The 12,233-nt window shown below is 44.8% G+C and overlaps 1 protein-coding gene across 9 annotated transcripts in view; it reads right to left on the bottom strand.

The window, feature by feature from the left end:
- The window catches only part of LOC119127041 (potassium channel subfamily T member 1-like), a 33,358-nt gene extending 21,163 nt beyond the window's left edge, over positions 1-12,195 (bottom strand). For 3 of the 9 annotated variants that reach the window (XM_037258721.1, XM_037258720.1, XM_037258722.1), the window contains exon 1: positions 1,184-1,573. In XM_037258721.1, the coding sequence (XP_037114616.1) occupies positions 1,184-1,329 (146 nt within the window). In that variant the 5' untranslated portion in view covers positions 1,330-1,573. Of the gene's footprint in view, positions 1-1,183; positions 1,574-8,508; positions 8,680-8,783; positions 8,833-10,216; positions 10,584-11,927 lie in introns of those variants that run through there. The other 6 variants (XM_037258713.1, XM_037258716.1, XM_037258715.1 and 3 more) reach the window with 4 other exon arrangements.
- Between the last annotated feature and the right edge of the window lie 38 nt (positions 12,196-12,233).

Raw genomic sequence — 12,233 nt, 5'->3', positions numbered from 1 at the left:
TACAGTCTCCCCTCAGAGGGACGCTTTGCCTGAGAGCCACATTAATATGTAATCACCTCATTATATTAAATGTACAGTGCACTTAACACCCTCTGCATTAGATTGATATTACAGTCTTGCCAAGAGATTATCACCAGTCGCTCATCTCTTTGAACTAAATGAGAACGTCATTAGTGCATTACAGTCTGCACCCTCCCCCCAAAAATGTCTCAATAAGAGAAAAGACCCAAATATGATTGTATTGTTTTGTATTAATGCTGCAATCAAATTCATTGCGCTGCTCCTACTGTTATGCCCGTTTTAGCCACCAGGGGGCAATATAACACAACGTCATGCATTGTCAATGTTGCTCATTTTGGGTGGAAATGAACCAGGACTACGGCAAATGGCTGGCAACCAGTCCAGGTTGCACCTGCCGGGATCGCTTCCAGCAAATCCGTGACCCCAATGAGGACAAGCGTCATTGAAAATGGTTAGCGACTGACTCATATATTTTATGGTATTTTATATATTATTTCATGGTCAGCTCAGCATTAACAACAACATGCAATCAACACAGCTAAAGAGTAAACGTTGAGCGATTCTGGAAAACCTCCCGAGTCCCCACTGCAGCAGCAGCAGCAGCAGCAGCAGAGCTGTGCAGTGCTCTCTGAAACACAGCCAAAGCACCAAAAAAAGCACATTTGTGTTTTGTGCTGCTTTAAATAGCCCGCAGGCTTCAAGTGCAAAGATAATTGCTGTTTGTGACAGCTGTCAATCAAATAGTAGGGCATCAGTGCCCTCAATCATACAACAGCATTGGTTGCTATGTCAACCCATGGTTTGCATTTGATAATAAGATAGCGTTAGGTCAAAAAAAAAAAAAAAAACTTTCCCTTGAGACTCATTCAATTCTAAAGGGAATGCAGCATCTACGGAATTATGTAATCACTGAAGTGTTAAGTTAAAAAAAAAAAAAAATGACAGCAGGTGCCTTTGCAATCTGTCATGCAATTGCCTCACACCGGCAGAGGCTGTCAGGACATTTTGACCTAAGCAGGAAGAATTCAACATTAAACGGCGATTTCATTTCGATCAGCACTTCAAGTTCGGACGCGCGATATTTACGTGAAAAGACCAATCTATGTCTGTACGTGCATCGTCGCGTTTCGGATCTCCGCTGCAGCAGCTCGATTCTCTCTACCTTTGGCCGACATCGCTCCCAAACGAGTCCATGCTCCTCAGGGGGTTGGACGAGTGCGCCCAGGTGGGCTCGGGGGTTTTCCGCACCTCGGTCTTCACGTCTGGGTCGATCTCCGAGGGCGAGGGTGTCAGCTTGGCGCCCGCCATGCTTCTCTGACGAAACGCCCCCCCCCCCCCTCGTAGGCAGGCACACGAGCTCGCTCAACGCATCTTCGTCTCACTCAAGCAACACGGAGCGGAGGAGGGCGAGAACATTCCTTCCTGTCGCATCGGCGGGTGTTCTTCGGAGAGATCCTGTGAGGAGCCAAGGCTCGCCTCCTGCTCGCTTCTCCATCCCTGACGGAGCGCAGCGCAGCGCAGTCTCCCTGCGCGCGTCGTCACGACGTAACGTCAAAGCTGCCTCGACCAACGAGTCGACTCTTCGTCTTACATAACTTGAGTTGGAACCGTTTTGGTTTATGTAAAGGTTATCATCAGTCCACTTGAATGTAAATTCATCGAAGACTTTTTTTGTTGTGACAGCCGAACGCAAAGCGCAGTCAAATAAGCAGGTGGTCGCTTCTGCATGGCAGAAAGATGAAGCGAAGGTGGGCTACACTCAAGCCAAACGCGTTTTGTTCTTCCATAAAACACATTTAAAGTAGGCATAGAAAAAACAATTCTTTCAATCCTTTTCCCTCTAAAACTCACTTGAAATCTACCAAACTCATATTACAGGACATAATCATTCCCTATTTGGATAAGAGAGCAGTCCAACAGGTTGCGGTTTGTCAAACCTGAATCCTGACTGACCTCCCAAAATAACCCGCATAAAACCTAAAACGAGATTTGGTCAGCAAAATCCCGACATAGAATCGATAGTCATTAAACACTACAAAGAAACTGCTGATGAAAAGAAGAAGCAGGCGGAGTTTTGTTGGATGCAAGCACGGAAGACAAGACGCATTGATTGGCGCCGAGAGACATTCAGTGGCATGACGGGGAAGTGCGGATTGAAAGCAGCAGACGCTGCAGGGTTAATGCATTCTGCAGCTAATGAACCAGGTGGCAGCAGAGATTCATTTTTTGCACCAATCAAAGGAAACGCTTTGGAATTAAAGCACCACCAAAAATACAAAAGACTGCAATGTTCCATTCTGTGTACGTGGAAACCATCGAAAACAACTTTCTCAAGCACTCTCAGTGGTGTTTGGCACAAAACGTGAGATTGGAGGAGTTAACACAGGACAAAGTGACAAGCCGATGGATGACTGGAAGGACGTGACATCTTTGTGCCAATGATCATCACATTGCAACTTGCCACATTGAGTGCTGACTCATTACGGGCATAGGCATTTAAGAAATGGAAACACGTATTATAAAATAATATATCTCTATCTAAATATATTGCCAAAGTTGGAATCGTTCCGTAAAAAATCGGAAATTTATGGAGATGAAAGGTAATGAACAAGGCATTTGCTCAATTCAAAATTGGCTCTTAAATCTCATTCACTCCCAAAGACATATTTAGATGTATTTTCAGACCCCACACATTCGATACAAAATACTTCAGGAGTTAGAGTAAAAAAAAAATAAGAGGTTTTACTTTGTCTAAAGTATCGGTGGCTGGTAACGGCAAACACTGCGAGTACTCGATACATTAAGATACAGCCGGTATCGTCGGTCGCCTGTCGCTACTTTGTTCCCGACCAAGAGGACAAAACAGTTATTTAGTTGTTAAAGCTGTTATGAGTCCAATCACAACAAAACACGCCGTTCCTTCCCCACAAAGCTCCATATGACAGGAAACTCAAGCGACACGCGCCAAGCGGCAGATGGCCACTGAGAGCTGCAATGATGCCTCTTATGTCAAAACATATTAAGGCAGCAAGCTGGCGCCGCTGGAGGCGAGCAGCACAAGTCTCGCCTGTGCCACTGGCTACGGCTTGAGCAACACACACACACGCACACACACGCACAACTCCATCCTGCAGTGCGCAAATTGGTCTTCTGATGTAAAAAGGTCCCACTAGCCACATATTGTTATAACCTTATGTTCTTTTCTGAAATGGAAAACATTGGAAGGAATAGTCTCCCCCAAAAACCCGCTCCGCTTTTTGGTCTTGCCGTACATGTGATTGCTGGATTCTGCCTAGAAGTCAAAGGTAGCTAATTGCGTGATCTTAAGCTCCGGCAGACATTTTGCAGGATCTCTTTGTTAAAAAAAGATATTACCTACCTGAAACAGTTTTGTAGCAGTTGAAAGCATCAGGTGCGCCTCCCCCTGGAGCTCAAAGAAACTGCAGCAGCCTCAAAGAAATAAGATTGTTTTTTTCATTACAAAAAGGCTAAATTGATTGACGTTTATTTCCCATGGTGAATAAGTAGTGTGTGAAGTGCTAGAGGACTCCAGACTGCCTCATATTTTTATATTTACTGCACATAATAACATTTAAGAGTCGTGTTACACCATCAAATGATACTCTAACTTGTTAGTCGATTATGAAAATCTCAGGTGGGTTGTTTGAAATGTGCTTGAATTAGATTTGTTTGCCGAGTGAGCAGAGGCTTAGTGTTCCACAGATTTATTTTTTGTTCCCTCAACAAAAATGCATTCATGTGTAGCGAACTAAAGCGGATTTATGGACTTAAGGTCGCCGCTGTCCTGATTGCTTTTTCTCCCCAAAAGGATAAATCATCGATGACGTGCAGATTTTAAATCGACGTTCCAAAAAGGACGACGCCTCACTCAAAATGGCCGCCGTCACAGCTGCTTATCAAAATGAACAGGGCCGACACCCCTGAACGATGCTAATTAGGCAAGCGAGACGAGGCACGGACACCGAAGAATAAACACAGGAGGCTAAGCCGTTAAAGCTCAAAACGATTTTTATTTTCCCATTCATCTAATCGTTCTCTCTGCACTTTATCTTTAATTGTCTGCTCTGTTTGACTCCTGCCTGCTTAGTCATTATAATGTCCCGGATAATTTCGAGCAATCTAAGTGCTGAAGGTTTTACGCGGTTTATACGAGCTGCGACACGTCGACTAATAACGGGATTGATCCCTCGTATTTTTGTCCATAATCCAAAATTTGGCGGTGACACGTACGAAGAGAGAATGACAACGTCAGCCGCCCGCACTTTGCCACGACAAGAATCATCAAAACGAGAGCACATCGCAGCCTCGCTCAAGTCGAGTGTCGCCCACCCACTCGGTACCAAAGTGCAAACTGCGCGTGTCCCTGAGAAAAACAACCGGTCTGTCAAACATGTCAGAAGATGATTTGGGGAAAAGTGTATCCGTGCAAGATTAGAAAATGCGCATTTCCATTCTAAAGAAGCCTCCGGTTATTTATCTAGCCTAATCTTGGCCTGCATTTTCTGTTTTCTTTTTCCTTGTTGTTTATCAGGTCATTTATCAGATTCTCACGCTTGTTCAGGTGAAACAATACCGCTGACGATGCTCAAAGGACACGCGTATCATAAGCAAGGAAAAACGAGAAGCATTATTTCTATTGCTCTTCTTTGTCAAGGTTTCACATTGTGTTCACCGATTTGTTTCCAAGCACATTTCATATATTTGAAGGTAACGTGCTGAAAACGTGAAAGCACCCGACTAGTCTCACACACTCACCCGCACAGTTTTCTGTGGGTGTGGCCAAAAACAAATATGCACAAAGTGGGGTACAGTGTTCCTGTTGCCATTTAGGGGAGTTGAGATCATTTATCAATGTGTAACCCAAGCAAAATGATATCTTATTGAGCGAAGAGGAAATTGAGGATGCACCCCCATCCCCACTCGCTGTCAAGGGAAAAGCTACCAAAGAAGATGAGAGATCTGATTAGATTATTCAAACCCTCTAACTGTTTCCTCAGTAACTAAGTAAATTATATTCATATTGCTTTTTTATAGTGGACTCGAAAAGTGCTTTGCATAAATATAGTCTTTTTATTTTCCTCTATAAAAGCGCAATATTAATTTTGGTTCTACTTTTGGGGTCATGATGGTGGCTAGTATATATATATATATATATATATTTTTTTTTTAAGTTAGTGGTGAGAAGCACTAGTATCTCGTCTGAGTGCTGCAATTTTTGATTAAATTCCTGTCAGAGGAGATTTACTTGTCCTGTGAAGTAGAATTTATATAGACTCAAAAAGTGGAATTTAAAATAGTACAGAAGAGCAGCCAAAGTTGGGAGTTACCTTGGCAGAGATTAGGAATAAAAATGGCAGCTTTCCAGCAGACACTCGCAACTTGGTTTTTTTTTTTTTTGGACTGGGGCCCGCCTGCGTGATGTCCAACAAGAAGTAGCAGCCCGCTAAATTACCAGCCACGCTTAAAAGAAACCAACTTTGACAGGGGTCATGCTCTTGAGTCTTACAGAAGACGTGAGTAGCAATATTAGCATTGACTGTTAGCCGCCAGAATGCTAGTGGATTATCCACAGATGATATCTTTCAATGTTTTTACATCTGAGGGAATTTAAGAATCGCACTGTATATGAAACGACACGGCGGCTTGCCACAGTCGCAAATGTTTCACTGCCGGCCGGGTCAGCCATTCTGGACGTTCTGGATTTAGTGGCCAATTAACACCACTTATTCTGTCAACTCCCTTCTGTACGCCGTCTCATTTAAACAGAGAAAAACACCCGGCTCGATTATACACGGAGAGGAAAAGATGGATGGAACCAATTTTATACCTGCAGTTCGTTTTTTTTTTGCCTCTGGATGTATAAGAGGCTCGCTTCTATTTCTGACAATGGCTGAGACAAGCCCCCCCCCCCCCCCCCCCCACTTCCACTGGCTGACACGCTGAGAAACAAACCCACACGCTCTCTAAGGTATAATCAGAATGACACATAGGTGCGCACACACACAAACACACACACACACATGACAAACCACCAAAATCACTTCCCAGCTCACACTGTCGCAGTCATTAAAGTCCTCAAACACTAGTTTGAGTCTGGCGATAATAACATCTGTGAAGGGGAGGGGAGGGAGGACAACCCCCCCCCCCCCCCCTACCCCCTACACACAAGTTAACGCACCCTCAATCTCTGCAGCACTTTGCAAAAGTGGATTCAACGAGGATATACCAACTTGTAACAAGGCCCAATTATGCTTATTTGCAGCGCCACACTTTTATTCTGGAACTCCACTTGATACATATTTACAAGATCCTCCATTATCTGGCCCCACATTTCATCTCCTATTTCATGAAGCCCCCACACTCATCAGGAGAAAGCCCCCCTCCCGTTGCCTCTGATTAGGTGACTGTGATTCGTGGGTGCGTCGGGCATCAAGCCCATGACTGTATAGACATCTGTGACAAGTCAACTTTTACTTTTAAAAAGAGCAGAAACTTTTCTTTTTACATACCTCACACGAAAAATTGGAGAATATTTCAAAAAATAAAATCAAAAAAATCAATATGATGATAACATGCAGTAATTTACAACACTCTGGGAAAAAAGGGACACAAAATGGCCACCGATTTTTACGGCTTATCAGAGGAATCAAATGGAAATGAGTTCTGGCTGGGCTCCGCTTCTAACTACAAAAAGGTCAAGCTCTACATTTTAATGTTATCAAAAAAAAAGTGAAATACAATCCGAGTGAACCTAACATGTATGTATGTTTTCAGAACATTAGAGAAAGAGGAGAGTAGGATGAAATCTCAGCGATGCTAACCATGCTAACCGCTACACCAGCAGGCTGCTTTATGTGCCTCACAAACAGCTGACGTGAACATTTTCACAACATTACTTTCTACTTAACATATAACAAGCTCGACTGTAAATAAATGTGCCTCTTAGCTGGACCCTACTTATCCATGAAATGTTGTCAAGTAAATTGTCTTTATGGCTTCAATACTTCAGACAACAGCGGTTGAATGTGACAGCATGACAAACAGAAGCAAGCAGACGCCAAAGGCTATCAAGACAGCGAGCATTTGCGTGTCCCTCCAGGGGCTAATTTGTTTCCAAGCTTTTCACTTGATGAGACGTGAGCGTAGGAAATAATCAAGATGACGAAAGCGTGAGGATACGGCAGAGCAACTAATGGCCGGTCCCCGAAGCTCAGTCACATCATTTGCTTCTACTCTGTCGCCGGCCAAACCAGAAATTACACGACCGCACCATCAACAGCATCGTGCGCCGCTACTCTGGCGTCTTCATTTGCGTCTACATTTCATAGAAATGTGCAAAGGGGAGAGTGTGCGTTGAATTACAGATGTTATTTGTATTGGAAATGCAATAACTGCCATGTTGGCACAAACACACACACACACACACAAAGGAATCAAATTGACTTGGATATGTTGGATGGTTTCTGAGCTTCTTCGCTTTTATGTCAGCAATGTGAATAAAAAAATAAATAAAAAGGGCGCAGCTTCATGAATAAAAAAATACATCTCGGGACTCTGAGGGGGAAAAACGAAGCATACAAGCGTGTCCTTGCAGAGAGCAAAACATGGGAGTGCGAGTCGAAGCGCTTACGCGTCGACAAAATATTTTTCCCTTGATGTAAATCTCAGTGACAACAGCGCACAACGGGGGAGACTCTAAAACCGACGGCGAGCGCAACCGGAAATGACAAAGCCGTGTCGAGACAGAACAACTAACCAAAGCGACAAGGCGGAACATCGTATTTACAGTCATGTCACACGAGACTGTCCCCAACGGGGGCGGCGGGAATAATCTTCCCGTTGGCACACACGTTGGATCAATGAGCTAATTGCGATGCGCCGCAGCCGTTCAAACAATGTTATTGATTCATTGCTGAGATATTGCTGCATCCACAAGCAACCGGACGCCTGAAGTGGGAAAGATAACGTGGACAATGTGATGCAGCGGGTAAATGAGCAAACAAGCCGCTTGCTATAGAAAGGCGCAGTGATGCGAGCCTGCTGCTTTAGCAAATGAAAAAAATGACATCAGATGAATAAGTTAACTTAAAAAGTTTTTTTTTTTTTTTTTTGGTGAAAGTCATGATAATTAACCTCACGGTGGCTTTTGTTTTAATGCAGTTGGAAAAAGCAATAGAAAGCGTACGCTCCATTTGCTCTGCAGCAGCACAGCACTGAGCCAAGGAGCTTTATTTCAGCACCATGGAGAGCTCATCAGATGCTGGTTTTTTTTGCCCTCCCGGGCCTCCTTCAGCATCTGCTGGTCCTCATCTCAAACCAGAGCAGTAATTCAACTCTTAAGGGACCCCCAAGAGCGGAGGCTACTCGAGCTCGGGCTATTTCCACGCCAGGGGATCGAAAATGTACGTCGCAACGCACACAAGGGGCTTTAAAAACCAGCGACGCTTCGAAGAGCTTTTACGCTACCTGTCTTCGTTCTGAAAGGTCTGGTCGCCCAGCAGGAGGTCCCTGAAGCGGTAGCGAGGCGGAAGGGGAGGCACTTCGGTATCCACTTCAGCCATCTTGAGAGCAGAAATGTCCAGGATGACACCAGAGTTGCTGCTGTTGTTCCTCTGAAGGGTCTCAGTTGAGGGCCTGCTGGGAAAACCAAAAAGTGACACCATCAGCATGCTCAAAAAGATGCATCCCCATTTCTTGAACACACTGAAAATACAAAAACAAATTCAATTTGGTTTTCCTACCTGTCGCCATGGGAACTCGATGATCGGCGTGGAGGGCTCATGGCTGCCTCTTGTGGAACGTTTCGGAATGACGAACCCAGAGTGAGAAAGAGACACAAGAGGAGTTCTTTTGAGGAATAAATCACAGACGCTGTAATGCAATCAATTCATGCCTTGTCTGTCTCATCCTTGTTGATCTTATTTTACAAACGGCTCCGCATGCCCAGCCTCGTGATTAATGCGTCTGGGAACCCTGTTTGGATTGGTCTCGGAAAGGCTCGACAGTGGGAACAGTAGTTTGGGTGGTACGTAACAACTTTGCGTTGTGAGTGGTGGCCACAGCGTGGCGTGCGTGGGCAGCTTCGAGTGGACTTAATGTGAAGAGGGGTGGGTGGACATCAGGAATGGAAAGGGCCAGGTTGCATGCTTCCTTCAGGGGGGCGGGGGGACACAATTACAAGATGAAGCCCTACAAGCATGCCGGTGAACTGAGCAGTCACCTTTCTGTTTTCAACGGAAATAATGGGTGAGTCACAACTGCTTTAATGGAATCGTTGCTGAGTGCAGATTCGGGTCATAAAGACAAATGGAGCAAAGGGGGGGGAAATGGAGGCAAACTCTGGTTTGCAGACTATTAAAACACTCAAACAAAGATAATTTAATCCATCTATGCATGCATTTTCTATAGAGCTTGCCTCATTGGGATCATGGATGAGCTACTGACTCAACTGGATGCTAACCACAACTGCAGCGCCCAGCCCACTGCGGCAATAATAAAGGCTTATTGTGCCCGATTCGCTTCTTTAAGTAAAATATATGCAAAGAAATACAACTGCTCAATGGCTAAATGAAAACTTATTAGCTAGGGATGGGTGAGCAGTGATACCAGGTAACCGATACCTGGTATCACTTCTGGAACGTATTGGGTACTTGTGTAGGCTGCTGATCCAAGCCAATGATAATTAAAGCAGGTCTTCAATTCTGTTCCTCTAGGGTTTCCTGGATATTTTGTCTGCTTGGTACAACTTAATGCAAATAATCAGGTTTGTTTTTTCCATAAATACTTTAAACTTAAAAAAGTAAAGTCACTAGTAAAGTAACTTGCAATCTAATTAAGCTTCTTTTAAAATCAAGTAATCGGTAAACTAAAAGTTATTTTTTCAAGATTACTGTGACAACAATGATGTCAAAATGTGACAGCAAGAAATGCCGTGGGACCCATTTAGGAACCTAAGCCAAGTTTGGAAAAGCCGAACTCGGAACGCAATGACTTCTTTCTTTCATAGTTTTAATATAACTTGTCACAGAGTTACAAAATGTATCGAATTAAATGACTCCACCTGGAAATGCCAAATATTTTCCTCGTCAACTTTGCATCACACCAAGAAGAATACAAAGAGATTTGCATTTGTTTGGCGCGTCGAAGGTGGCCTTGTTTTGCTCCATCCATCTACCTGCCTGCGTCCCCGTTCCTAATCGCGGTCCCATCAGCGTAAACTTGCTCTCCGGCGTTGCTTCCGTGACAGCGGGTCTGCCCCACCACCGCGTCCGTGACAAAGCCGAGTCATTTTCTCCCGCAAAACGTGGTCCGGACGGAACACACAGACACTCGGGAGGTCAACAAGGTCCAACAGAGTGAACGTCGCACGTCACGCTCAAGCTAGCTGCCTGCCTGCCTGCCTGCTTCGCTCGATGTTTCTTCCAAGGTAGCTTGTGGCAGCTGCCCAGAAAAGTAGTCCGTCTTCAGCTCTGATTGGCTGACGCGCTATTCCCAAAAAGATTTACAACACACCTGACGACCAATTTAAATATCCATCCGCCGGCCGGCCGGCAAACCCAAGCCAGCTTCGCGCCAATGCGGAGTGACTTGCGTGTCCCTTAGCAACAACTTTGTTAGCGACTTGACGAACTAACATTACCCTGCGTCGAAAACCTCTGCGTTTGTCTCTTAGCAAGCTACCGCATTAAGTCATGTCGACTAGCTAAACACACACGCTGGCTGGCTGGCTGGCGAGAATCTGCTGTTGTCAGCATCAGCATCTTTTCCTCTGGAGGACACCAACCAGATGAGGAAGAGGACGGGGAGGGAGGGAGGGAGGGAGGAAGGCGCTCATGCCTAAACCTGGAAGCACCTACGGGCGTCACGCCATCTACCGACCAAGCAGGGAGATGTTTTTGTGTGAGGGGGGGGCATTAAATATTCTCATCAGAATCATTCAGTCGTCACGAAAATGTCGCAGACTAATGAAACGCTGAGGTCTTTGCACACAATAGTAGCTCGTAAAATGTGTCTTCATTTGACTTGCTTTGGATAGACATGATTTTGGCATGGCCCGCGCACTGCTCTGCGAAATAAACAGTTAAACACGATGTTACTGTCTTGTCCACCGAAAAAGTCATTTTGAGTATGGATAATCCATTTTCTTGATCACCTTTTGCACCTATAAGCGACACATTGTGTGGTAGCTGCCTCTTAGGAAAACCTCTGATGTTTTCAGCGACAAGCATTTTGTTGTCAATGAAGGCTGAAATCAGTGCATAGTGCAAAATATAAATTGACATTGATATATTTCATAATGTCATGTAAACGTATCCACTCTGTCATTTGAATCAGAACGCGGCTCGCTAACCTACTCATTTTGCGAAGTGAAGGTCCACCAAGTGTTGAATCAATGCATTTATTATTCATGTAACCTAAAGCAATTGCGAATTGCTAATATTAGCTCAAATGTCCACCTTGTCACTAAGCTCCTAGTTTTGCATGTTCACTGTTCAATGGAAAATCACAACTTTTGGTGGGTAAAACAGGGAAGCTTATATTTTTTGTCATCACTTGATCAACAATTTACACTTCTTGCCAAAATGTTGCAATTTCTTGTTGAAGCTTTCATGCACCTCCTGAGCGGAGGATTGAGTCATTTTATAATAAATAAGGCGTAATGTCAAGGCCAATGCTCTCAAGATAACAGACGGAAAATCCATCCCCACACTTTGTGGACACAAACAGACGAGATGATCTCCAACGCACTGTCATTTCTAATTGTCAATATTTGGTCTATGACGTTGCTATCGACTTCATTGGGAGGAAACTGCATCTCAAAGACACCTGATGATGAGATTGACTCCATCTTAAGAACTTCTAAAAATGTGCCATTTAATACATACCTGGAGCTGCTCTGTCCTCCACCATCTGTCTCACAATGGAGCCCCTCAAGTTGAAGAAAACATTCATTGTGCACGCGCTGACGGGGAGCAGGGCTGGATGGCCGACGTCTCCGGGAAAGCTGTTTGCGGCACCGTGTGCGTATTCCTTGTGCTCAGGCAGCCTCAACCGCGTTTCAGCCCATTATCCTCCAGGGGGCAAGAGCCCTCCGAGCGGAGCGTCATCCTTTTGAAAGCCCACACAGCCACTTATGGTGTGCTGTGCCGTGCCGTGCCGTGCTGGCTGGCTGGCTGGCGCGTCTCACTCAC

This window comes from Syngnathus acus, chromosome 9 (assembly GCF_901709675.1).
Source record: "Syngnathus acus chromosome 9, fSynAcu1.2, whole genome shotgun sequence".
Classification (NCBI taxonomy): Eukaryota; Metazoa; Chordata; class Actinopteri; order Syngnathiformes; family Syngnathidae; genus Syngnathus; species Syngnathus acus.
The sequence above is the reverse complement of the archived record's forward strand: the minus strand, read 5'-3'. Positions and strand labels throughout refer to the sequence as shown.